Raw genomic sequence first — 27229 nt, 5'->3', positions numbered from 1 at the left:
CTCAAAATTAATACTTCCTTGGCAGATTTAGGTGTGAAGTAATCTATTTATTTCATCTTTCTTCTAACTGATCTGTTTTGAAGTGGATCAACTGGAATTCCAGCTTTAATCCAAAAGAGAATAGGAAAAATAAAAGATTAGGGGGTTGGAAAAGCAACCTTCCAGGCTTTTGTTTTTCTTGTTCACTTAATTAATTTACATAATTTTAATGGTCTTCATGGTGTACTGTTTTGGATGATGTGGTCAGTGCTTTATAAATAAACCTGAACTCAAATAGAACTGTACACTCTTCCACATAGTCTTAAAATTGACTGAAAATGAAATTAATCATCATTGCCCTTTGACAAAGACCGATGAAAATATGCTACACTCTCTGACTCCTAAAGATTCCTGATAATTGGCTTATTGGCTCTCTCTAAACGGGTTAACAGTGTCACTGTAACATTGTGATGACTTGGTCCAAGATCCAGTCAGTCAACCCTACAACGGGAGCCACCCAGGTGCTCAGTGGATTAACTTTGTCATTATTTAAACAAATAACCAGCGCGCATGAAAACACTTCAAGATGCAAACATACTGGGCAGAAGAAGTGACATGGATGACAGATTCTGAACGTTTCCGTCCTCTCAGAGGGGGGATCCCGGCTGGGGACTCGAAGGAGAGGTGGAGCAAATGTTGACACGTGTCTCAAACACCACAACAAAGCCCACAGGACCAAATAGCTCAGGGTCAGTGTTGACTAAGTGACAGGGCAGTGTAATGCGAGCGCACAAACACACAGAATGTGAGTGGACACGTGCGCGCGCGCACACACACACACACACACACACACACACATACAAATATGCGTAACTGATCCCTTCTCTAATGGTTCCCAGAAGCCTGGGCAGGAGGTTCTTTGGTCTTTCATGGGAATAGACCTACAATAACAGATGATGGGTTGTTGTGTGTGCACGTGTGTTTCTCATGTGTGAGTTTATTATTTGGCAGGCTGCTCTGTTCATCCTTCAACTGTGGGAGATAACAGGTATTGTGTTGGTAAGTAAGGAATGTGTTACTGCTTCTGTGTGTGTTGCAGAATTAAAGGTAAGATGGATACATTGTGTGTTATTGCTCACTGAAAAGGAAAACCTTTTATAATATAATTGTTGCTATTAACTGAACATACCTGTATTAGGGTTGAGGTTAAACGTGCCACCCGTGTTGCCTGAATGGATTCTGTAGGTCACTCTACCGTTCTCCCCTTGATCCGCATCTCTGGCCATGAGAAAAAGCACCATGAAGCCCACTGGCTGGTCCTCCATGACGCTGACCGCTGTTGGTGATGTGAACACCGGTGGGTTGTCGTTCTCGTCGGTTACATAGATCCTTGCGGTGACAGAACCCCAACGCCTCTGGCTGACATTGACGGCCGAATCTGTTGCCTTGACAACCAGTATCATTGTGGATGTCGCCTCGTGATCTAGCTTGTGACCCAAAGAAAGAACACCAGTGACAGGGTCAAGAATCAAAAGGCCAGGGGTATTTGGCCACTGCTGGAGAATGGAGTATTTCAGTTCACTGTTGGGCCCACTGCCGTCTTTATCCGTCGCCTGGAAAGTGTAGACAGAAGAGCCAACTTCCATGTTCTCAGAGATGACAATTGTTATGGGATCCTCAGCAAACTCGGGGGAGTGGTCGTTGCTATCTTCTATGTTGATGTCCAAGTTGACAAGCGTGCTTTTAGGAGGGACCTGTGAGAAATCATCCACTTCGATTCTCAGGCTGTATCGTGTGTCTCGTTCATAGTCAAGAGGGCGAGCCAGATACACGTCACCAGTGAGGCGATCCACAACAAAAGTCCCATCCCGATCTGTTCCCCCGATCACTGTGTAGGTCACCTTGCCCTCTTCTGCAGTTCCTCTGTCATGAAGGCGAACTGACCCAATAACAGTGCCAGGACTGGCCTCCTCCTCCACAGAGTTGAATGAAATGGAGTGCAGGCTCGTTTTAGTGGCTTGACTGTTTTTGCTGATAACCTGCAATTGAAGGAAACCAAAGTATTTGAATTAAAATGCAAAGCAAACAGAATGTCAAAGGACGCTCCATTTATGTAGATTCCTGGGCAAGCAGCAGCAGAGTTTACAAAATCCTCTCACTTGCGCAGAATGTGTTCAGTGGTAGTTAATGAATGCAGTCACAAAAACTGATTTATGGGTAAAAGAGCTGCTACTATTAATCATTTTGAATATGATTTTTGTATTACTGCTAGGACAAATTATACATGATAAAAGTAACACAATCAAAGGCAAAAAATAGTTCAAGATTCTGACTTCAGCTCTGGGAAGTAAATTGTTCGCTTTGTACTTTCTAAAGGGGCTTTTATTCTTCTACAAATATTACAGCATTTTATGAAAATAGAACATGTGTAACTAAATATCTTGTTTAAAAGTGATTATAAGTTAGTTTTGTCTGATTTAAAGAGTAATAAGATGTTTGCACTAGAAACTAGACAAGAATACTTGGTGAGGTTTTGTGTTTTTGCAGCGTAGTTGATTTTAGTTTTTGCTTCTCACAGTTGATTCCAGTTTCTTGACTAAGTATATACTCTTAAAAATTCTAATGTAAAATAATCATAACAATAATACGTTCTTGAGAAAAGTTCAGATTGAAAAATAAATAAGTTTAAAAGAATGTTTAAAGGGAAGTTTTATTGCTGCACCAACAGACACGGAAAACACAGCAATGCTCGATTGAATTAACCAATAATTATGACTTTCATGTTTTTTTTTTTATAATATTTGAAAAGAAGGAAAAACTGGACTTGTATTTGATGGATATGCTAGTTCTATTTTCCAGGAACCCATAAATTGAAGTTCCTTCCAGGACTCTTTCTACGTTTCCATTTCTGTTCCGCATTATATATTACCTTTAAATACCATCAGTGCTGTGTTTTATGTTGAGTGTAAGTAAAGCTCTGCTACTTTTCGTAAAAAGGGCTACTGTACCAAAAAAAAAAAAAAAAGTGTTGAAGTCATTGGGTATGACCTTGATCTGAGAATTCTACAGCTGGTTCTCATCATAACCCAGCTGGTAGTGTTTAATTTAGACCCACTTTTCCATTTCAGATCGAAATTTCCCTTTAGAAAATTCACAAGAGGAGAAAAGGGAGGAGGGTGGGAGGCGACCTTGTCAGAAGTGAGGCTGATATGTCGGCAGCTAGTCTGAGGGGCCCGGAGACATGGATCCTCTCAGCTCTGGGTCCATTCTTTGATATTAAATAGGTGTGTAGTGAAAGTGTTTGTGCTGGCTGAGCTCCAGTAGGAGTCTGACCTGAATTGTGAGGGAGCAGGAGGCGCTGCGCGGGGGTAGTCCTCTGTCAGTGGCTGTCGCTGTCAGAGCGTATTCAGCCCGTTCTGAGTGGCTAAGAGGGGATGATGAGTGCAGCTCGCCAGTGATTGTGTTCAAAGAGAAACGCTCAGCTCTGGGACCTTGGAGAGACACAAGATGTAACAGTTAGCGGGAGATGACAGGTGTAGGTAGACGGAATACAAAAACCTGACATGCTGAAATGAAGACACCCGTTTGTAATCGGGACATTAAATATGACAAATTATTATGGCCACAGTCTAGTTTGTTTCACTACTAGTGGGGATACAATGAGAATTTGTGGTGTTTCTTACATATGTCTTCAATATATTAGAAATATTATCAGAAATGTATTTCAGTAACTGGCTAAGTAAATAGATTGTTTACACGCACTCACTTATATTTATAAATCTGTGATTCTGTAAATTATAATTAAGATTTTTCTGCTTTTTTAGCTAATGAAACTATAACATCGGAGATCAGAATATTGAATCACACCAATAAAAAAACATTTCACCACAATAATGTGGGTTTAATGAAAAGTACATTTATAATCTTCTGGACTTTGGTGTTGTGTTTATCAGTCTGTATTTCATAATCTGTTCATTCCTTAGTTTTAACATTCCTTATAGATTTATTGTACACTCCATAATTTGATGTTTTGCGTTTTTAATTTTCTATTTTTTATATGACCTGAGTTCATTAATTGCATTTGCTTGATCTTAGCTCCTGAATTCCTGTTTTCGGTTTTTTTTTTGTCTTCTTCCTTTCTTTTTGTTAGATCTTGGTTAACAATATGTAGGATTTGACTTTCTGTTTACGCTTGTATCAGCTATTTACTTGTTTCAGTGTCTCAGCTATCTGTAGACCCAAACTGCTTCACATCTGTACCTTAACTAACCTGCCCACTAATAAAGCTGCCCTTTAAAAATACTACTTGGTTTTCTCATTCAGTGTTGAATTCTCATAAGCTCTTTCCTTGTGTTTCCCTTGTGTATTATTTTGGATTACCCCATGAACCTTAGCTTTGGTTAGGTATTTTAATTTTCTTTTTTAAAAATAAAACTGTTCATTTTCATGAGCATGCCTCCTTCTCTCCTTCCTACATTTGGCTCCTGCTCTTCATCTTTATATAACATTGTCAGGTGACAAGTGTCAACAAAATCTTGTACCCAGTCAAGAGCATGAGCCAGGTATACGTTACGGCTCAAATTGCGATCTGTGCCACTGATCATGTAAGATCACCAAGTGAGTGTTTTTAACTTGACATCCTCTTGTGTTTATGGATGGAATTAAAATTTTGAAGGTTAGTATTTCACGGCTAACTGCCGTACTGGAAGAGCTGGCTAATAAAGAGCTGGCTGACAACACTTAGAGAACTACTGAAGAAGACCCTATTGAATTTAAATCATTTATCTGGCAGCACGTTGTGGAATGCAGTTGAAAAAAGAAACTGATATATTGAGTTTTGGGTTTCAATTCCAACTTTCTCCTGCCACATATCGATGTGTTCCTTGGCGAGCACTTAACCCCGAGTTTCCTACTGATCTGAAAGTGACTGGATGAGTGAGGCTCAAATTTAAAGCGCTGTACGTGGTCAGTTTGTCTAGAGGAGAGCTACATATATTCAGTTAATTGGGATTCTTTAGAACAAAGTGCATGGTGAAACGTTTACTCTGATTGTAAAAACAAAAATGTGGGCTTCTTCATTTTCCCAGAAATACTGGTAAAATATTGTCTCATCTTTTCCTCATGAACCCAGTATCACGTACTGTATCTTCCTGTGAGTTGGACGAATGATCAAACCCCTCCTGAAAAGCCTTTTTATTCAAGTACAATAAAAAAACAATATTTCACCACATTGGAGAAATCATAGGACTAAAGAAAATAATTTAATCATAACATCAACCAATCGCCTACTTTTAGAATCCCGTGAATCAAAATTGTATGTTGTGCTCCTGTAAGGAGCCTCTATAAACCAAAAGACTTTCTGGAGTATAACAGAAAATGCAACAAAAGCAGCAATTTTTTACCTCTCACTGCATACGGTAGGAAACCAAAATATTTTAAGTTGTCTCTTGTTTGATTTAATTTGTTAAAATACATTTGTTTTCGCACTTCAGACTTTCAACACATTCCAAAACCAGCTTCTTCTCTAAACACTCCAATAAATTCAGGCAGCTGCATAGTTGTTTCAGCTGTTATTTTATCACATTCCTATTTTATCACACATTTTTATATGTGTTTGCAGGAGCAATGTGATAAAATAACATTGCATTTTTTTGCATCCATTTTTTGTTTCAAGAATCTTCACACATTTCTTACTAAGGACAAGTCAGGTCATACGCTGGTGGATATCCAGTGTATGTTTTTGAGCATCTGTGGTTTGTTCTGTTGTTATTTTTAATTAGATTGTTTTGTTTTTTTATTTTCATTACTCGTGTTAAAATACTGCTTTACAGTTGTCTTGCAGTTAAATGTGGTTAATGTCAATGAAAAGAAGTATGTCTCCTAAAATCTTATGCCTCTTAATGAAAGTGTAAATAACTTTTCCATGTGCCACTGATGCAAAATCCATGCCATCACAGAGTCTGGATTTTGAACCTGCTGCTAATCATGGTCCGGGCGGTCCTTTTTGACTTTGCCTCGGAACACACTGTGTCCATTTATCCCAAAAAGAAATCTGGAATACTGATTCTTCTGACCACAAACCACTATTCCATTATGTAAAGTTCAATCTAAGATTTGCTCACTCACTGAGAAGACAATTCTGCCATTAGACAGGGTTAACACAGGGCTTTTCTGTTGCACAGTAAAGTTAGAGCTGAGAATGTAATTGTGTATTGCATTGTGAGACACTCTCCCAAAATTTCCCCATGCCCAGATGGCTACATCAACAAGTGACGCATTACGATTCTTGATGAGGTTCCATTTGAGGGATCAGAGATTGTCCAGTTTAAGCTTCCACCCACCTTCTCCCAATGGCATTTACCTACATTCTGCCAGCATGCAAATCCTCAGCCATCTTCGTTGGAGGAAATTTCTCCTTCTCACACATTTGTTTGCCAACAAATGTGTGAGAAATTTATTTTCTCATTTTTTTTTTTTTTAATTCTCCACAACAACCCAAACAGTTGCAACTAATTATGATTACCGTCACTTGTTGGACCCATTTGTTGTTTTTACCCTGCAAAATTGCCACATTTCAACTTTTTGGAAGGTTTTAAATGTGTTAAAGCAGAACTGACTACATATCATCATCATCATCATCATGAAGAGTTGACAAGATTATTTGTTAGCTTAGATGCAAAATAAAATAGAACAGTTAATAGATTTACTGAACACATTAAGCTTATTATTCATGCATAAATCTATAGGAAATTACTTCATAATGTACCTGACAAGGAGTAGATTATTGTGCCATTCTCTCCTTCATCTGGGTCTTGGGCTTGCAGAATTCCCAGCACAGAGCCAGCAGATTGACCTTCTGTCACCTATTGGTTAAAAGCAAAAAGCACCAATGTAATTTTAGACATGAGCTTCCCCACCCCCCCTCCCTATTTGGTCATCTATGTCCCTCAGCTATGACATCACCTGTATGATGATGACATTTTTGCCCGACTGACTGTGGATGAAAGTTGGGTCATTGTCGTTGTCATCGAGTACAGTAATGAAGACGGTGCCTGTCGCAGAGCGAGGCGGTGAACCTCCATCTTGTACCACCACCATCAGCTGATAGCTTGACTGCTGCTCTCTATCAAGAGTCATCCTTGTACTGATTTCACCTGGGGAGGAAAAGGGGGATGGATGAGAGGGAGTTTATGCAGAGAGACTAACACACCGGAATAATGATGAGGGACTTAGCAGTCAGCAGGCTTTTATCAATGACACTCAGGAGTAACAGACATAAGCGCGTGAGAATTGCATGCATTCGCTTGCTCAAACACACACAGCCAAATTTACAAGTGGGTGAGGATTGGCAGATGTTTTAGACGTGCAGAACGGAGCTGGAGACTCATCACAAATCAGAGCATGAGTCTTTAACCAAAGACCAACGGGCTCAATGGGCCAATTAGAGTCCAGAAAGATACTCCATGCTGCTGTCGCCATTATCTGACTTATTTATAACCATAATCAGGGGGCAACTTCACACTCTCATCTTTAAAACATTACTCAGTTAGTTGACTAAATGTTGTTTTTCTTTCCCAAAAGAACCCTGAAGATTTCACTAAAAAACTGTTTGCTGAAGTATGATGTTTTTTAACTCTGCCATGTAGGAGTGTCCTTGAAGGCAAATGTTCTAGATAATCAAGAATTCACCAAAAATTCTATATTAGAACTAACTACACATTTCTTCTGGTTTAGGTCTCTTCCCCACTGATTAGTATTTGCATGGATTTACAAACTCCTGTTTTATACATCCTGGAGTAAACCCAAGCAGTCGTAAGTGTTGTTTAAGCAGCCATCTAATTGACTGCAGACATTTTTCTGCAAACCTGTGTGGGTGTTTATCTGGAAGTGGCGGTCAGTATGCAGGAAGCGGTAGCTGAGCCGTCCGTTGGACCCGCTGTCTCTGTCTGTGGCCAACACGTGACCGAATCCTGTTCCCGTGGGCAGATTTTCCCTCACAGCCATGAAAACTCTCTGCTGGGCAAGCCGAGGAGCATTGTCGTTCTCATCGGTCACAGATATGCGAACCGTGGCGCTTCCCGTCTTCTTTAGCCCTCCGTGGGTCACACTGGCCAGCACTGTTAAAAGAAACATGTCCTTCTGTTCTCTGTCCAGAGAGCTCTTTACAAACAGCCAGCCGCTGTCTGCAGCAATGCCGAAACCCGCAGCATCTCCATCTGGACGAAGGTGATACATCAGCGGGCTCATATGACCCAAGCCTGGGACCTCTCTGCTCATGGCCCTGACTTGCAGGAAGCGAGTGTTTATTGGGGTTCCTTCTTTTAGCTCCACTCTGTAGGTGAGGGTGTCAAACACAGGACCCTGCTCGTTTTCTGCTTGCACATGAACCACAAGCATAAGGGTGGCACTAAGAGGGGGCACGCCTTTATCTTTGGCAATCACCAAGAGGTCATAACGGGGGTTAGCTTCATAGCTGAGGCTGCCAACCAGTCGGATCTCTCCAGTATTGCGCTCTATGCTGAAAATCCTCTGGATTCCATTTGGAGAAGAAAGTTCAAAGCTGAGTTGTCCATTGAGTTCTGAGTCTCTGTCCTCTGCTTGGATCCGATACACCACTGTGCCCATCTCTGTGTTCTCCGGCAGCAGCAGGGACTCCGAGGACGAGGGCAAAACCACAGGGGGGTTGTCGTTGATGTCTGCGATGGTGATGTGAACACGAGTTTGGCCAAAAGCCGGAGGGTTGCCACTACGGGCCTGCACTTCTAAATCAAGAACAGGCTGGGTTTCGTGATCCAGTGGCAGACTGGTCCTTAAGGCTCCAGTGTCAGAATCCACAGTGAAGTAGCCTGCTGGGTCACCAGAGCTTATTGTGTAGGTGATGCCCTTGGAATTGCCTAGAGTGACAGAAAGACACCAAAATAAGAACTTAGTTTTGAATCTAAAACTTTACCATTGTGGATATCATTTAAAGGGGACATATTTTGCAAAATTATGATTTTACACATTTTTATACTTTTCAAATACATCTAAAAACAGCCTAAGTGCTTAAAAGATCACCCAGCCTTTTTTTTTTTTTTGGCAACAAGTTCATATTTTTGGAAGTGAGCCGTTTCAAAGACCTCCCGATTCTGACTGGGGTTACCTAGCAACCCCAGCCAAGCCCAGCCCGGTTATGAGGCGACCCAACCAGAGCTCCTGTATGTTTGTTCAGCTGGTTTTATCACAGCATGCGCTCTTCAGCGGCTGCTGGAAAGGGCAAGTGTTTTGTTGATGACTTACCATCCAGAAGCCACTTGCCACATTCTTGTTGGTTGCATTTCAAAGATGTACGGTTACATAATTGTGCATTTTCATGTGCGAGTGTAAACACTGAGTTGGGCGGGTGCTTGGCCAACTCATTGCCTAGGAATGATTTTGTGCCAAAAAATATTATAATGAACAAGTTATGAATGCTCCAGATACCTTTTCTAGTTCTCACCTGTCTTACTGCTGGCTTGGACGATACCGACCACTGTCCCACGCAAGGCATCCTCTGATACAGTAAGGTGGTACTGAGTCTGTTCGAACACAGGTGGTGCCACAAGTCCTGCCATCACACTGATGTTGACTCTTGCATTGTCCAAGGCTAAGAGTCCCCCACCATCTTGAGCAGAAATAACCATGGGAATAATGGAGTTGGCTTTCCCATAGACCGACCGAGACAGGGAGATAACGCCTACGAAATGGTTCAAAACAAAACATTAATTTATATGCTTAAAGGAAATGCGTTGGCGTGAACAAGAAATTTCATTTTCCAACCTGTGTCTTTGTTGAGAGTAAAGTACGGAGAGGCTCCTCCAGGTACCGTTTTGTATGTAATTTTGCCGTTCTCGCCAGAGTCTGGGTCGTAGGCCATCACTCTGACAACAGATGTCCCAGGGGCACTCTGTGTGCTCAAACTAACAGCGTAACTGAGTGGATAGAAAGCGGGTCTGTTATCATTAATGTCAACCAGATCCACCTTCACGTAGGCTACTGAACTCAGTCCACCCTGCGGAGGAAACAGAAAGATCCACTGTTACACGTACACATCAAACCATGAGCAGAAAATAACACACATGAAAGAGAAAAGGTACTGTTCAGACAATTGCTGAACAAAAACCACATTAAAAGGTTCTGTTGGAGTTCTAACCCCTGTGCTGCACAAGATATCCTAATAAATGTTTAAAATTATTCATCACTGATTCACTTTAGGCTATTTTACTACCAGAACTATTTTTATATCACAGAAGCCCCCCCACTCAGATGTTTTGTAGTTGCTTAGAGGGAAAGTTGTGCAACAACAGTAGAAAAGGGAGAAAACAATTTTCTCATACTGTAGCTCATATGGAAACTGTTAGAGAATGACAAAAACATCATAAAATCCTCCAATTAATGTCAATAAATTATGAAACAACAAAATGAATAACAAACATATTTAGATGTATGACTGGAGGCGGGCTCGGTTTTGTGTTGTCCGTGTGGAAATCAGCCTCTGCTGCAATTGGGAGCATTTACATTTGTGTTGATAAAAATATGCATAAATGCACCATATCGCTCTTCATATTGATTCTCATGTTGTGGAGAATTGCTTCGTGTGAAATTTCACCAAACAGCTGTTTTGTGCTGTGAAGCAGAACATTACTTTGTATCTTGCCAGCTGTAGACAAAACTATTGGCCTTTTAGTTTAGTATAAATCCAGATTAGTTGATCCCAAAGGCTGAATCGAGTGGGAAGCTGAAAGGGACCATGACCAAAACAGAGTTTTGATGTTTGAAGGAACTTCAATCTTAAAAATGTCACAGTATTTATGATCCTTTAAACTGTAGTCAGGCTTGCACAGAATATCATTATTTATATAGTAAATTATGGTTGGAGGCGGTGTGCCATCATTGAACTTCCTGTGTGAAACACACATGTAAAGCATTTCCAGTGGAGAAACAGAGCAGAAAAAATAAATAAATTTTGGAATATGAACTTAAACATTTTCACCTTACAAGCGTGTCTCCAATGTGAATGAAAATTAAACCTAAGTGACATTCACAGGATAATGTTTTTGGTTTTAATTAGAAGCTGGAACAGTAAAATAGAGAGAGTTTAAAAAGAGAGAAAACCATATTGAGAAATAATGGTCAATCATTAAAATAATATTCATAAAAATGCATATTGGTGAGAATCTGATTTAGCCCACATGCTATACAATTATTTGTTTCTTTAACTTACTGTCGTGATAGTGCGTCCAGCTGAGATTAAATATCTCAGCTGGACTAATGAGGTCTTAAAAACACTTTTAAGGATTAGTTTTGGCTTGTTGTTGCAGTTTTTCAAACAGTATTTCACACTTGAATTATATTTCTGCTCCACAGCAGGAAGGACCACAGAAAAAGAGCCGTACAGGAGCTCATACACAAAAGTCATTTTCATCTTTATTCTGAATGGATCAAGTTTTACTGGTAGAAACAACAAATCTAGCCAGTGCATCTAGATTTCACCCTGTGCAAAACTTCCATTTTTTCTTCCTTACATTACGTGTTCTGTCTTTAGTATCATACAGTAACATTATTGGAAGTGCTCCAACTTCTATTCTTTCCAAAAAGCCCAGAGGCTTACAGGTATAGCTAACAGCATGAACTATTGCATAAACTGTGACATTGTTGAGACTGGAGTTGTATTAAAATGCTAATAGTCTATTAAGCTAGCTATCTAAATTGGGTTTTTAAATAAATGAAGACACAAAGAGAGATATCTTCTGCAGGTACAGCATCGACTGCTTATTTCAACATAGCCTCCTTTCAAAAATCCTGGACTGTCCCATTAAAGGTGAGAATTAACAAGAGCTGTAAAGCCAGATTTGTGAATGAACAGAGATTAATAGCTTCTCTTGGGAAAGAGAAATGTCTCATGATCCACACTGGGTGTGTGTTCCCAAGGCACCTGAGGCTGTTTCATTGTTTTTTTATTTGAAAAGAATACAGTGCAGGCTTTTCATTTGGACCAGGTGGCAAAACCGAGGGAGGTGGCAGTCCAGCTTGTTAAAGTATTACTCCTTGACAGTTGAGGTATTTCTCCATCTGATTACTTTAACATACCCAAAAGTCATTTTCCTTCATTTTAAACCTTTCCATCCTTGAGTATTTTTTGGCAGCCAGTGAACAGGATGGTTGAGCAAGTCTACCTACCATGGAGAACTTTTCGGACTTTTATTTTTTTACTTGGCACTTGATTTCAGAGTTTTTTTGTGTTTTGTTTTGGTTTTTTTATTCACTTTTTTTATTTTTTTATTTTGATTTTTACACTGCTGTTTCTGTCTTTGCTTTCCGGTCAGTAAAACCAACAAACAAACAAAAAAAAAGAAGCATGGCTGCCGTGTTAATAGGGTTACAATGTGGCTTGCAGGATTCATATTAAGCATAAATTCAAAGGATGGTGTCTTACCCCGTCTACTGCCGTTACAGTGAAGTCAAAACTGTCCGGCCCTTGATCCCTGTCTAGTGGGGCGTTAGTGCAGATCTGGCCCGTCTGCTTGCCAATGGTAAAATGAGAGGGAACAGCGCTGTTACTGCCAGAGCCGAGGGAGTACGACACCGAGCCAAAGGAGCCGCCATCCGCATCTGTCGCAGTCACCTACAGAAACAAAAGCATGTCAGTGGTTAAAGATTACTGCTCAGCACGTAAAAAATGAGCACATTAATGCGCAACGGTACACTAAAGTGGCAATATATTGAAACCATTTTTATGTAGAGAGATGCTAGCGGGATGGTCAATCAAAAAAACAGGAGAAAGCATCTTTAGTGTACTCTCTGCTGTTTATTTGAGCCAAACAGGACGTTTGGCCAGAATCTGACACTGAGGAAAAGAAAAATTTTGGCAGGATGTTGGTTGACTTCCACAGGCTCTCAGAGAAAGCTGCCAACAGGATATACAGCCTGCTTCATGAGCAGTGTCTGACTGGTGACAGGGTCGGCTGGCCGATGAGAAGTTGCTCTACATTATGAGTAGTTTTATTCATGCTGCACATCGAGAGGTGGAATCACCGGTCTTGTAAGAGCAACTCACAAACCGTTAGCCAGGAAGTGGATTTAATTGCTGCAGGATCTCCCAGGACAGCGAAAGGTAAACAGACCAATCAGATCAGGCCCCTGGGTATCGGTGGCGTAATTGTTAGCAAGTGTGGGCTCTAGATTACTTTTGGGGGCAAACCTCACAAGTTGATTAGATTTCACCTTCCTTCCATGTTTAATAAATGGAGCTTTTGAGGAAAACATTAATGGGAAGAAGTGCTCGGGTGCTCCGGCTCCCAGTGGCACATTCATCAGGAGAGCTGCCAAGAAAAATAAGGCAACCCGTGCTTATCATCAAACCTTTATTCTATTTTTTTTTTAATTATTATTTAAGACGGCGTTGGAATGACTGTGAGTAGTTGGAAATCATTCATTCGAGGTGATGAGTTTGGCTACAGTCATTGAGCCTCCATCTCTTTCCTGAGCAGATGGCAGACGGGGGCTCAGCAGAGAGCATGGCCCACACTCTTCAATATAACTCCTAACAGAGGGTGAGTGGTGTGTAGGAGTGAGAGAGTTGTAGAGCTGGCAGCGATGCAAACCGAAGAGAAGAATAATAAACCACACGAGGAGAGAGGAAACTGAGCGCAATGCAAGAAGGCTACTCCATTTTTTAACACGCAGGGAGGCTGCAGCCGACTTCAATGTTTTATTACGTTTTGGGGGTTGTTTGTGTGTGCGTGTGTGTGTGTGTGTGTGTGTTTAAAGTGGGGAGGAGTATTTACAATCAATCCACATCTTAATGTTGATGCCTGAATTTTAATTAAATAAAAAAATACGGAAGTTTGACAACTTTGTTTTTTTATTTTTTACAAAGATGTGTTGAAATAAGTTTGTCCTTCATCAGAGCAAACACTGAGCTATAGAAGAGAAGTGCCCCATTATCCATTATTACAGGGTAAATACACCCTCTATAAGTTGGACATCTATCAACATATTTTTATGATTAATTCAGATTGACCAGGTCTTGCATTTTGTAGTCCAGAAAATGTAAACTTTTTTATTCCATATGTTCTATCCAATTTAGGCACAAATAGGACAGGTTAACACACCTCATCAACCTAAATATGAATTCTTGAATAATCTAAATGGTGTATATTCACACCTGAAGTAACTCCTAATTTAATTTAAAAAATGTAACAAACTATGGGAGATACAGAGCCGCACTTCTATTCAGAGTTTAAACAAACCATATTATTGTCATCTTACTGAAACACTGAGAAGTTGTCTCTCTAGGAGGCAATGCCAGCTGCCATTTCCAAAGCACACAAGAGACCACAAGCAAATAAAAAAAAAAAGAATTATAATTTCTCAAACCACAAAGCATAAATCCTGAGAGATGAGTGCAGCTTTTATAAAAAGCCTCTGGCATTAAGAATTTTTCAGAAGACATGATTCGGATGAGTCAGAATATGTAAGCAGATGAAGCAGAATTTCAGGAAGTCTTGAAGCGAAGCTTGCTAGAAATATGCAAGTAAGCATGATATGTGAAAAAAGACATCCAAACAATACTTAAGTTGCCAAGAAGATTGAACACAGGATCCCTAAATTATAAGTCCAATGTCTACGTGACAAGACACCTGTCAAGTTGCAAGACGTAAATAGGTTTTGTTGCCACTGCTGTGGAAAGGCGCACATTTTTGTTAACAAATAACTGAACTCCATTTTCACCTGCCTTAGCGATATCATCTCTATGTTGTGAGGGCATCTCAGTGAGTTAACTTCAAAGGTTCAGAAGTGCTGCAGCTCTACAAGGTGTGTGTTTAGTCTGGGTGGAAACAATGATTCATACTGAAAAAAAATCACAGTGTGCTTTTGTGAAAACTGAACACGATCCTAAATAATACCCAGAAAGCATTTTGTTCACAGCTTAAAAATGCTTTTTTAGATAAAACCGCACCGTTTCCATCCATCAGTTCCATACAAATATGTACATATGCTTGTTTTTATTGTATTATTCTCTGGATTTTTGCTTGACAAACCTGAAAAGTTATGTCTTTTTCCACACTTTGAACTTTATTCTTGGAATAAAAAGATCAAATTAGGTGGAAATGTGCTATTTTGTACTTTCTGGTATTTCTGGTGTTGCACTTATCTAAATGTGGTCTAAACAAACATCTAAATTTGGTTTGTGCTTAGAACAAGGTCTACGTACAGCCTCAATGTTGAAATCAGCTCCATTGTTTAGTATGCTTCCCTTGAGCAAATCAGACATTCATTTCATAGAAAAATATCAAATTCACTCCTGATAGTTTGTCTTTCTGAAGTTGTTTAGTTAATATCAAAGACTACAACCATTATCAAAATAAACTTTGGTGTTTAACTGGACATAGATATGAAGACACTGTTTCAATGTCCAAAAGAAGTTCCTTGGCAGTGCACTGCATTGGTTTTACACAAGGTCTGTTTTCACTGAATTCAATGTTTGAAAGCAGAAGTAACCTTACCTCATCTGTAGCAGCCAGATGAGTATTCTCCCTACACTTCATGCCTGTGAGTGAGACATGATGGGGGCTGTGTTATCAGCGGGTGAAAGGCAGCGTATGACTTTTCCCTTCATAAGTCAAGTTTGTGGAAATCTGGAGATAACTGGGGTGCTACAATCAAATTCAAGAAACTTCCCAGATGGGAATTTTTTATTGACTGTCCAATGAAAAGAAGCTGACTTTCAGCACAGAGTGTATGTGTCCAAGCAGATCTAAAGGCTGTTGGTTTTTTTCTGTCCTTACCACAAGGTGAGGCAGGTTCTAAAAATAGTTTACAAAAGTCTTGGACTATCATGTTTTCTGCCTTTTCATATACATTTCAAACGGTTACTCCTCCTTACTCTATCTTTTTTTTGCAGCTACTGTGTGCAAAAAAAAAGTTAATAAAAATCTGCAAATAAATGATGCAAAGCTGAATCCACTGAGAGGTAAAATAAAGCCAATGTAATTTTTAATCATGCTCCCTGTGTTTTAGAGCGCCCAGTCAAACAAATCCATGTCATGAAGTCCTCATTGAAACCAGCCAATCAGGACAATGCCACTGCCAATCCAAACAGGCTGCAAATGACGGAGTCGACGTGTAAATGTTTGCCAACTGAGAAATTGCCATTCACGTCTATGCAGCTTAACATGCACATATCCAGTGAGTGCAGTGGAGATGCAGAGGGAAGGTGCAGAAACATGTGCTCCTCTCCTTGTTTCACAAACTTATTTTAGTGCAATTTGATAAAAAAATAAAAGATAAATATATCAAATAGGTGTATCTGATATATTTATGTATTGCAATTGATCGATTTTAAAATACACGCAACTAGTGAAGAAGCAACTTCTGTGAGGTAGCCATCTCAAACCCAACTAACAGCAGGACCAATGCAGTCCAAGACTAATCAACATGGAAATACTGGTGACACGACACGTAGCCAAGAACAAAGAGGAAGGCGTGGGTTCAATAAAATCAAATGAATGGGCGACTTGTAGAAATCTGGAGTGAGAGATGCTTTGAGCTGTCACAGCTGGTGTGAAGCCATGCACTCTCCTCCCTGTCTATTGTCCTGGCATCACTTCAGAGAAAAGCAGATGTGAAGAAAATCAGCACAGTACCTCCCACCCCCTGCCCCCAAGGCCTCTTTCACTACTTGCTAAAACAGAGGAGATACGTAGGTCAGAATGTTTGGGACATGTTTAACACCACACGAAAGAGCCGGGCAGAGACCGCAACGTGCCGGTGGAAGGAAGAAGCCCACGCAGCTGTTGACAAATATGTCAAAATAACACACGTTTGAAGCTCAAGAAATATTGTTTGGATTCAGACCAACCATATGTGAAATATTTAGTTGGTTTCATCAGAAGAGTCTATAGGAGTGTGCCATCAAATTTGCCCTGAAATGTTTGGGTCTACTTTGTGAAAAAAAAAAAAAAAAAAAAACTTCCAATGTGACATACAGAAGGTATGGAATAAAACGTGAACTATGCTACAGCACCAATGAAACTTATGAAGGCTGACAGAGGGCAGCCTCCACAAGAATAGAAGAGTGACTCCATTTATGTCCTTTTTTGCAAATATGGCTGCCAAGTGCTCTTTCTATAGAAGGTACAACTGGCCTGGCGCTTCAACATGTTTGACTGTACAGTTTCTGCAACTGACAAAATGCATTGTGCACTCTTTGTTTTTCCGTCCATGGAAAGTACTGTAGGCCTAGCTCATGTGTTTTTTTCCCATGTCTTCTTCCTGTTGTTTCCACACCCAGTGATAGCAGCAGATAGTCACTCATACTGAACCTGACTCTCTCTGCTAAAAAAGGAAGTTGTCCCTTTCCACTGTTATTCATGCTTGCTTTAGGATAAGAGATTGCTGAAATGTTAGTGACTCAGTGGAATTGGCTGGACTCCCTTGCATAGATAAATTGCCATTAAATTTGAATATATTGCGCTCAGGATTACTACATGTCTTAATAAGTCATAATAATCTTAAGGGTTAGTCCATAAAAGTCCTAAATGAGTCCAGACTTTTCTTATCAAGTCTTAAAATGGAGTAAGCCATAAGTAGCTTTCACTTTAGAGATGACGAGCGGCATTCACTTGCTCTGTAATAAAGAGCTATAACTGAGAAATTTGGGTGTAATTTTGTTGTGATAAAAACTACAAACCCAGTGATACAGGGAAGCAACAAGAAATGTACAGAAATGTACTCTTCCCCACAAAACTGTGAATAAGTTTCAGCCTTGAAATTATCTTGTGACTCAAATTTGAATGCTTAGGTAATTAAAATTGAAGTATTTTTGTCATTTTATCCACCACCAGCTCTGTAAAGTGTACATTCAAACAGGTTTGACTTGGAAAACAGATTTCAATAGTTGGCTAAAACCTCTAGTCAATAACTGAAGCTGTGCTATGTACTGTGGGAGGGATTTGAAGTTGTACGTAAACTTGAGGTGAAAGCAGCACAGTTATATGCCCGAGCTGGAAAGAAAAACAATCTGCCAAAGTTATATTTAACTCGTACAATTCATTAAGTAAGTTCTTAAGTTGAATTAAACTGGACTGTGTGTCATCGGATCAGGATGTTCTCAAGAAGTGGAAAAGTTTCAGTTGGTTCCAAGACCATATGAGTCAAAATGCGCTCTGAAATGTCTGTCTACTTTGAACCATGTCTGATTATATAATAGGAGTGTATTGGAATGAGCCAGATTGATCTGAATTGTGCATTGAGTTGACATTCTTGTGAAATATTTCCACCTAAATTAGCTGAACTGAAAGTCAGAACAGAAAACCTCGAGGTATTACAACAAAGTCCTGTGGCATGTTTTTTTTTTAATGCAACATCAGATAAAAGTGTTCAGATAAAAGCTCCTAAAACATATTGTTATTGTTATTACTACTTTTCAAACCCTACTAAATTTGTTTTGTTTTGGTAGTAGTCCGGCTTTAAATAGGTTAGGAACCTGTTGAAACAGCAGTTCATAGGAAGGGCAGGAATAATGGAAAACAGCAGGATTTACCCCTGGGGACCATAAATATCCAGAGTGAATTTCATGGAACCAGGACACAGTCAACTGTCTAAGACACCTTATCATTTGCATGTGTTGGAAGAGGCTAAATGTTGACCTAAACTGAGGTTCAGAGGGCCAAACATGGGGTCAGTGTACTGAAACACAGCAGCACGCTCACACTTCACTGATATTCATAAAAAATAGCAGACCTCTCTTGCAAGGCATCCCAGACAAATGCTATTAAAGGCAAACACTGAAAAATAAGTCTCTAAAACTATCTATTTAAGAGTAATATACTTCGAAATAAGTTATGTTGTAAAAGGCCCAAGATCGATGTAAGCACAGGAGTACTGGTACAAATTAAATATTGCAAAATGCAAAAACATCAGCAGCTCTGCATGACTGGAACATAAACAATCTATTCCAGATTTAACAAGTTAATTCTCTGTCCATATGTGCATTTGGGTGAATTAGGGTATCCCCATGAAGCACAGTATAACTGTCAAAGTCAATAACTATCTTAATCACACAGATTTTTAAAACATGTACCAGTTGCCAAATTGCATCCTCCAAATCTGTCTTTCACTGTGCAAATGGGTTCAAGTAATGATTTAACCAGAAATGAACTGCAGATGAACACTAATAAAATATGATGCACATGCTGCAGGGTAAACATGACAACATTTAATATTTGTTGCTAAATGTTCACATCTTGACACAAAGTAGGTGATTTGTTAGACGGAGTAATATTTGGCTTCCTACAGAAAAGCTGTGCAAGGCAATATCTCCTTTTTTTATTGCAGCAATTCCTACAGTCCTTGGAACTGGATTGTATCAGCTGTCCTCCAGAATAAATGAGGCTACCACCTGACAAAAGAAGGAAAAATGTTTTAATCTGAAGTAAACAATGGACCCCTGAACCGGGACGTTTCATCTTTGTGAGCAATAAGTGATGCATTTATGAAGAAGTGGGTTAAGGATAGCAGGTTAGAGTGGTGCTCAGTCCAAAAGTCTGGCAGAGGAACAAAAGGGAGGCAATATATAGTAACTTGCAGCTGGATTGCTCCCTTGGGAAAGTATTACATTTCCAGCTCTTCCCTGTCATACATCGCTCTCTGTAACCAGCACACTGCTGGAAAAAATAAACAGAAACATCATAACAGTGTTTCTGTATTTCTTACCTCAGACAGAGTTCAGGTCAATGTGTTGAAGAACTACTTTTAAGTTGTCAAAGAAATTCCTCTTCACTCCTGCACATAAATCCACTCATGGCTTGCCAACTTTAAGATCTCGTCTATACTGTCAAGGTAAAACTATATGCTTCAAATGCTTGGGTTTTCTAATTTCGTAAGTATCTATTTAGTAATTTAGTTTCTTTACATGTTTTGTGTTAAAGCTTAAATTTGTGGTGTGTGGTTTTCATAAACTTGAGGTCAGATCTAACTAATTTTAGGATATGGTAAAAAGACAAAAATGTTCTTTTTTGTAGTCTTATATAACGCTAGAATAGCAAAATTCCTTGTGAAGATGAGGGTTTTTAAAAATATCCTAGAAATACATTCATAAATGGACTGGAACTCTGCCATCACAGAACTGTACAATTTTCTGCCAGAGGCTGGCTGGTCGGAAACTCAAACATTGGATTATTATTTTTTTTTCTTTCTGATTGATGCATATCATGAAAGCGGCATTAAGTTGTTCTGACAACAACAATCTTCAGTGAGGAAGTTGTTGTTAAAGAAAGAAGACTCAAAGTTAGCTACTGTCTGAAAATATTTCATACAACGTGTCAGAACACGAGACTTTTACAGATGTGAAAGTCTGTAAAAGTCTTTCACATCTGTGAATCACATCTTTTCCATATCGGTGCGCACACCACGTCTTGTTTCAGAGATCGCACAAACAATGACACTCTTTGCTGCGGATGCTATTATCCAGTAAGGTATTTCAAAGTTAAGTTGGCACATGGATGTAACAGGTTATTTAAAAAGAAAATATACTTTCCTGAAATATGTTGAGGCGTGTGTGTGATATAGTACAACTTTCAGCAAATAGCAGGAAGGAGGATGGTTTTATCTGCTTGACATGTCACACTCTGGAACATGGTGGACTTGGAAAACTATTTGGAGTTACAGTAAAGGTCTACAATCTCTAAGGCCTACGTCTCAAACTCACTGTGAAAATATAGAAGATTTGGAAATAGTTGCAAAACTTTGAATTTCAATAAGGAGAAAGAAGTCAGGCAAAGCAAAAACAGTATCCATATCTTAAATCATAATAGCTTCATAATACATCTCGGCATTCTTTGTAATTTAGGACTTATCACAAAGTTCAGGTTGCTGAAAGTTAGGTGGTCTGCGTTTTTTAAGCTTTCATTAGGCTTTCTTCTAAAACCCTAGAGTCTGTTTCTCATCAGGACCTTGCATCTGGAAGTTATTAGGCATCTTACCTTTTAAGGAAAAGGGGAATCGTAAAAAAGCTAAGTGAGCAGAGAGAAAAGATATAAAAGGTAAAGCTAGTAGATCTCTGCAGAGAGGGGTGCACAAACTCAAGCAGACATGCAATCCTAGCTTTTTTAGGTTTAAAACTGTGAATGCAGTTTGATAAAAATCCCACTCCTACAACAGTGACAACAAAATATTCTGCAGCATGAAAACAGTGGAAGGACGCGTGCAAATGCACTAAAAACCTCTCAGTGTTATGGGATATCTACAAACATGGACCAGATTATTCAAGATGGAAGAATGAAAGAATCCAGATGACTGCAACATGAAATCTTTCTAAACTATTCTGGTGAACATCAAGTCAGTTTACATTTGACATAAGTCGTGATCCAACAACATAAACCGATAACACCAGACTTATAAAAAGAAAATGTGTTGAGTTACACAGCAAAGACAGTTTTATTTTTTAATTTTATTTTAAAAAATAAACAAAAAAAAAAAAAGAAAAAGTTTGAGAAAAAAAAAAAATAGACTGCAGGACTGCTGCCCAGCAAAATGAAGGATTATTGTAATGTCGACTTTAAAAAAAAATGCTTTTAAAGATAAATATGACAAAAACTCAACTGGATATGTTAAGTGTATTGCTGATGTGGCGTTAACCCCTGACCACCTGGAATGACAGATGTTCCCTCTGAGACGCTTCTGCTCTAGACGTTGACCTTTTTGTTTTGCGAAGGTCAAACAGAATAACAAACAGCCACATATTTTTTCAAGGTAGACAGCAAATATTTATCTAGTGGAATAAAGATTTTGACTATGCTAAAGATAAATGACTCTACTAAATTCCTTGAATATATTAAAAAGCTAATACCTTATAAACTTACATCTAACCTTTTATTGGATTTAAATGTGGTTCCCTGGAGCTGCTATAAGGATGTTAAAGTATTTATTTTTTTTTTTTTTTAGGACTTATATTTTAAAATAGTAAATCTTTTAATCAAATAAACAAAACTGACTTGTTTCAGTCGCAAACACAAAGCAGACGTGTCAGACTGACTGCCCTTCAAAGAAGGATCAGCGGACACCTTTGAGGGAACCTCTTATGAACTTAGAGCTTAGTCTCGCCGTGTGTAGTGACGTTAGAAGCATGCTGAGTAGATTCACTGAATAGACTGAGGTAACCTCATATCAGACACCCGAGAAAGCAGCCTTGTCAGGCTATTACTTGGCTCCGTTTCAGCTACTCATCCCTTTCACAGTATCCAATAGCAGTGCCGAGGCCTGGTCTGGTGAGTCAAAGCAGGCGGTGAATATCAGGGACCGGGTAGGTGGGAGGGGAGCTAATAAGAACCATCCGCAGCGTGGGGAACCAAGAGCACTGATGTGGGTTAGGCGAGTGCTACAGCTGCTTGCGGTGGGTGGGAGAATGCCTACTGAGAATGGCATGCACAAACAAAGTGCAGATGTAGACGAAGAGTCGGAGTATACCTGGGCACCATAAATCAATGAGTCTCTTTGATTAAATGACAAGAGAATATTCAGTGCATCAGTGGTCTCCCTTCTCAGCAGCACTAGCCAAGACTGCTACATTCCTGCTATCAAACTGAGTGGGCTCTCCTCTGTCTGATGCCAGGCTTTGCTTAAGTGTCAGTACGCACTAACTTATCAAGCAGGTATTTTGCTCCACTTTACTCACCATCAAGGAAGGACTTGATATTGCATTATACCACCTGAAGCAAATATATCTATTCACTGGCCACTTTAGTAAAGTACACCTTGCTTGTACTGGGCTGGAAATCCTTCTGCCTTTAGGACTGCTTTGATTCTTTGAGAGATTTAATAAGGGATTAGAAACATTTTTCATTGATTCAGATCCGTATTGGCATTATACCATCACACAGAAGCAACAGATTTGTCGACTATACGTCTTTAGTTCTAATCTCCTCTTACCCTACTTTCTGAAGATGCTCTACTATATAAAAACCTATTCGTCGTGGACGTTTTCTGACTACATTGAACTCATTATGAAGTTCAAAGACAGAAAAAAGATCCCACACAACACTATGACACCTTCACCAGCCTGGACTCTTGGTACAGGATCTTATAGATCCATGCTTTCAGGTTCTTTACGCCAAATGCCAACCCTACAATCTAAACGTCACACCTGCAGAGATTCACCCAAACAGGCAAAGTTTTTCAATCTACCACTGCACAATTTCTGTGAACATATCTGAATTTCTACCCTCAGTTTGCTGTACCAATATGACGAGAGTGGCGTCTGGTGTGGTCTTCTGCTAATGTAGCCCATCTGCTTCAAGGTTCAACATGTTGTGCATTCATAGAAGGTTTTATGCATGCTTTGGTTAAGAGTGGTTATTTGAGCCCTTCTTTCATCTCAAACTAGTTTGCTGCCAGTCTTCTGACAGCAAAAAGCTATTTTCACTGCACAACACTGAAGATGCTCTGTTTTTCAGCCATTTTCTGTAAACTTGAGCAATAGTTGTGTGTAAAAAAAAAAAAAAAATCATTGAGATCAGCAGCAACTCATCTGGCACCAACAACCATGTCACAATCTATGTGACGTAAGTCCCCTGTCTTCCCCATCCACCCAGACACTTTTGCTGAGTTTCAGTAATTTGTCTTCATCATGTCTAGAAGCTTTAAGGCATTGATTTGCTGCTGCATTGGTTGATTCACTAAAAATGCTAACAAGTAATTGAGCCAGTGTACCTAAAAAAAGAGGCCAGTGAGTGCATTCTTTAAAATGCCACATTACAACAAATAAAACAATCATTTTAAAGGTACACCAGGGAATACTGAATCCTTTCCTCTATTTATCTCTGTTTTTACTCAAAGTAGCATTAAAAGGCCTTCTTAGAGTCATTGCTTCCAAGCCATAGATCACATACTCAAATTATACATAAAAAAGTGGTGCTTTCCTCTCTTAATGTTGATTTTTTCTATTATTTTACACTAGCATACTTCAAATGCTATTTTATATGTAATAGAAAGCTAATAAAATAATAATAAAAAGCCTTGTTGTTCCTTCAGAGGGCCTGAGGTGGATAGAACGTAACAGAGAGAGTTGATCCTCAAGTGAAGATGTTGACAAACAGTGTAAAATATATGTTTATTGACGGACACTGTGCCATTGTAATTTTTTTCTGCAAAACATCAATTAAACCAGACAGCTTGGTACGAAGAGATACACTCACACACAAAGTACACACTTAATTAACTTTTGGTGTTTTAAATGTATTAGTATTGATGCACCAATCTAACATTGAACAAACTGTAAGTAGTAGGTCGAGTTCCTGTCACTGTTTCCTGTCTTTCTGCATTTATCTCAGAAGAACTTTCACATGGGTCTAAATATAAACAAATTAAGTACTTTTTTTTCCATAAAAAACCTTTAATATTAGGTGCCTGTGAGATACATTTTCTCTATCAGTAAAAACAAACAGAAAATCTGGTCAAAATCTGAATCAACAGGAGAGACCTGAAAGCTAAATTTGAAATCTGTATTAGTGGCAAAAATCTAAATCTATTAATCTCTTTCTAGCCTAAGATCATTTCACCCCGTTTCTTCCACAAATCATCTTTTTTTTTTTTTTCCTGGCTCTGTAATAAATTTTTACATCCATGAAAACACAGAAGTGTTTTGATGCAACCCTGCTAATTAAAAAAAAAGCTAATTACATACCAGCACAAGCCATACAGAGCTACACTTGTACTGAAATAATCAGCCCTGAAAAAACAAAAATAACTGGATTATTCTAAATTGAAGGCTGCAAAGCAAGGCATGGATGAGGGAGGTGGGGATGGAGGGGTGAGCCTGGACTCACAGGGTCATGGAGGTCCACTGGAATGATAAATATAAACATACTCTGTCACTGACTGATAAACACTACAAACAAACCAAAACTGCTCAGGCTGTGTTCTGGCATGAGCTGCATCTCTCCTGTAAACTATGTTTAAACTGCGAGCCCAGAGCTGAAGGTTAGACGTGGTTTAGACTCACGGAGACAGCGTTGCTGTAGCATTGGACACTGTCCAGATAGCTGACTGTCTGTTTAGATCTTTTTATTTCATTTCGCCAACTCGTATAATTGCAATTCAACATAAGCACATCCTGAGATGACAGAAAATTATGTACTGATATCCAGATGGATTTAGAAACAGTAATATGCAACAGCTGTTACACTGGTGGCTTGTTGTCGTCATGCATTGAATCCCAACTTTAATCCTGCTGGGGGAAGAAAAAGATCAGATCATTGGATTTTCCATATTTACACAAGCAGATTTTCCACTTTTTATGAAAGATACATTTTTCCTCCTTTAAATCTGGATAGTTCCTATTATGTCAGCACATTGTTCCCGTTTGGCATGCTCGGCCTAATTTCTAGGCATCACTGGTGGGTATCAGCATTTGATTCATGAGATATTTTTCTTTCTTTTGAGCCTCCAAAGTCATAGGCGGGATTCATTTCCTCTCCACGATATTTATTTAGCTCTCAGCAAAATATTTAGGTGATAGAGTAATTATATTTTATCTTGTATACATGTCCAATCCTCTCCTTCATGTGATTCATTTCAAACAATCTCCTCTGAGTATACATAAGGTAGTCAGTGAGCACTTTAGTTGTTTTTCAGTGCAGAGGGGACTTCCACACTAAACATGTCCTTCCAAACAAGCTCTTAAATGCAACATGCACAAGTCTGAATAAAACATTTTTCATCTATGTAAAAGATAAGAATCTGTTTGGGTTACACAAAACAAACCTTTGGCAAGGACTTCCTGAAAGTATACTTACACACACCTCAAATTCACCTCACTCACAATCCAAGAGCACTTATTTATGAGCCAGAATCTGTTCAGTGATTACATGTCCTGCTTTCTGCAAAGCAGGGAGGCTTGCATAGAGCGAAGTTGTTATCATCAAGTGTCTGGAGATATGCTTCAGTATTAATTACTTTCCCAGCTGTGCAGGAAAACGTCTTGTGTGTAAATGTTATGTGGAGGGCTGTTGAGAAAGGAATCCGCGAGGTGTCCACTTAGTGAGGCGCAACAACCGATTTTGTGCCAAAAATGTTTTATCAATAACTTTGGAATTTCAAAAGTACACAACTGGAGGTTTAATTAGTCTACAAAGCTGCCATCACACAGATTTCTATCCTGCCATGTATACTGTGTGCATTGATGCATGTGTGGTACGTGAGTCTAAACATCAGAAATATGTGGGTCACGTTTCGCGGCTCCAGGTTTGAGCAACAAATGGTTTGAATAAACCTGATTTGAATAAATTACACTGTTTTGCTGAATTAGAAAATGTGATGTGATTTTTTTTTTGTAATGTTTAAGGATCAGCTGACCATCTTGAATGAAATGTAGTTAGAGATCAAGTAATTATTATTTGAATTAATCAAGAAATATTTGAATTGTCAGTTCTACTTTCAGTTTCAGCTATTAATCTTCATCAACTTGCACAAAGCATTTGTGTGGTGTTGTTTGAGGTTTAAAATCCCATTAAAAGTGTTATTGGATTACAGTGGGGAGAGTACTAAAAAAATCTTAAGTGAGAGTAGCACAACTGAAACACATTTTTACTCAATGTGTTGAAATAGTTGTTAAAGAAATTAGTTAAGAGGAAAAAATCACAACAGCAAAACACTGATTTTTTTTCAAACATGGTGTGCAATAGATTACAAGGTTCAATTAGCACACCAAAGGATGTCATTCCACTGTTTCGCAAATGGTAGTCATATCTGTGTCCTATCCAAAAAATAAATAAATAAATAAATATTCTGTTACATCATTACAAAAGCCCCTTAAAGATTTTAACCATTTCAACAAGATTAAGAGAGAAATGCTGTTTTTTTTTTGTTTTTTTTTAGTAGCACAGCTGAGATTGCCCCTTCCTTGGCTCATTAGACTAAGTCAACCGCAACAAAATTCAGAGTTAAAATGAAAGCAGATCTTAAATTTGACATTCAGATCAGGGCAGATTAGGCTTTTATCAGAGGAGGCAACTGGCCAGAATAAAGCCAATTTGCTTTAGGAAGTACTTTGAGATGCCAATCTATGCCTTTGTCACCACTTGGCTAGATTGCTCTAATGTGCTTCATGGAGAAGTGAGTAGTTCATCCACTGCTTGGTTACAGTGCATAGAAAATTAGGCTGTAAGTCTGTCATCCACCACACATGAATATGAAAACATTTTAGTTTCACTCAACTTCCTGTGTATACATT

The 27229-nt window shown here is 39.1% G+C and overlaps 1 protein-coding gene across 1 annotated transcript in view; it reads right to left on the bottom strand.

Annotated features, from left to right (window-relative positions):
- The window catches only part of LOC106960700 (protocadherin-16-like), a 98574-nt gene that overhangs the window by 11882 nt on the left and 59463 nt on the right, over positions 1-27229 (bottom strand). Inside the window, exons 3-10 of the mRNA XM_015053930.1 lie at positions 12434-12622; positions 9778-10009; positions 9458-9694; positions 7845-8873; positions 6943-7133; positions 6746-6842; positions 3313-3470; positions 1169-2018 (exon numbers count right to left, since the gene is read on the bottom strand). Of these exons, the coding sequence (XP_014909416.1) occupies positions 1169-2018; positions 3313-3470; positions 6746-6842; positions 6943-7133; positions 7845-8873; positions 9458-9694; positions 9778-10009; positions 12434-12622 (2983 nt within the window). The remainder of the gene's footprint in view (positions 1-1168; positions 2019-3312; positions 3471-6745; positions 6843-6942; positions 7134-7844; positions 8874-9457; positions 9695-9777; positions 10010-12433; positions 12623-27229) is intronic.

Source organism: Poecilia latipinna, unplaced genomic scaffold, assembly GCF_001443285.1.
Source record: "Poecilia latipinna isolate Pla-1442-1.1 unplaced genomic scaffold, P_latipinna-1.0 Scaffold1214, whole genome shotgun sequence".
In the NCBI taxonomy this organism is placed as follows: domain Eukaryota; kingdom Metazoa; phylum Chordata; class Actinopteri; order Cyprinodontiformes; family Poeciliidae; genus Poecilia; species Poecilia latipinna.
Note: the sequence above shows the minus strand (reverse complement) of the source record. Positions and strands in the feature narration are given on the sequence as shown.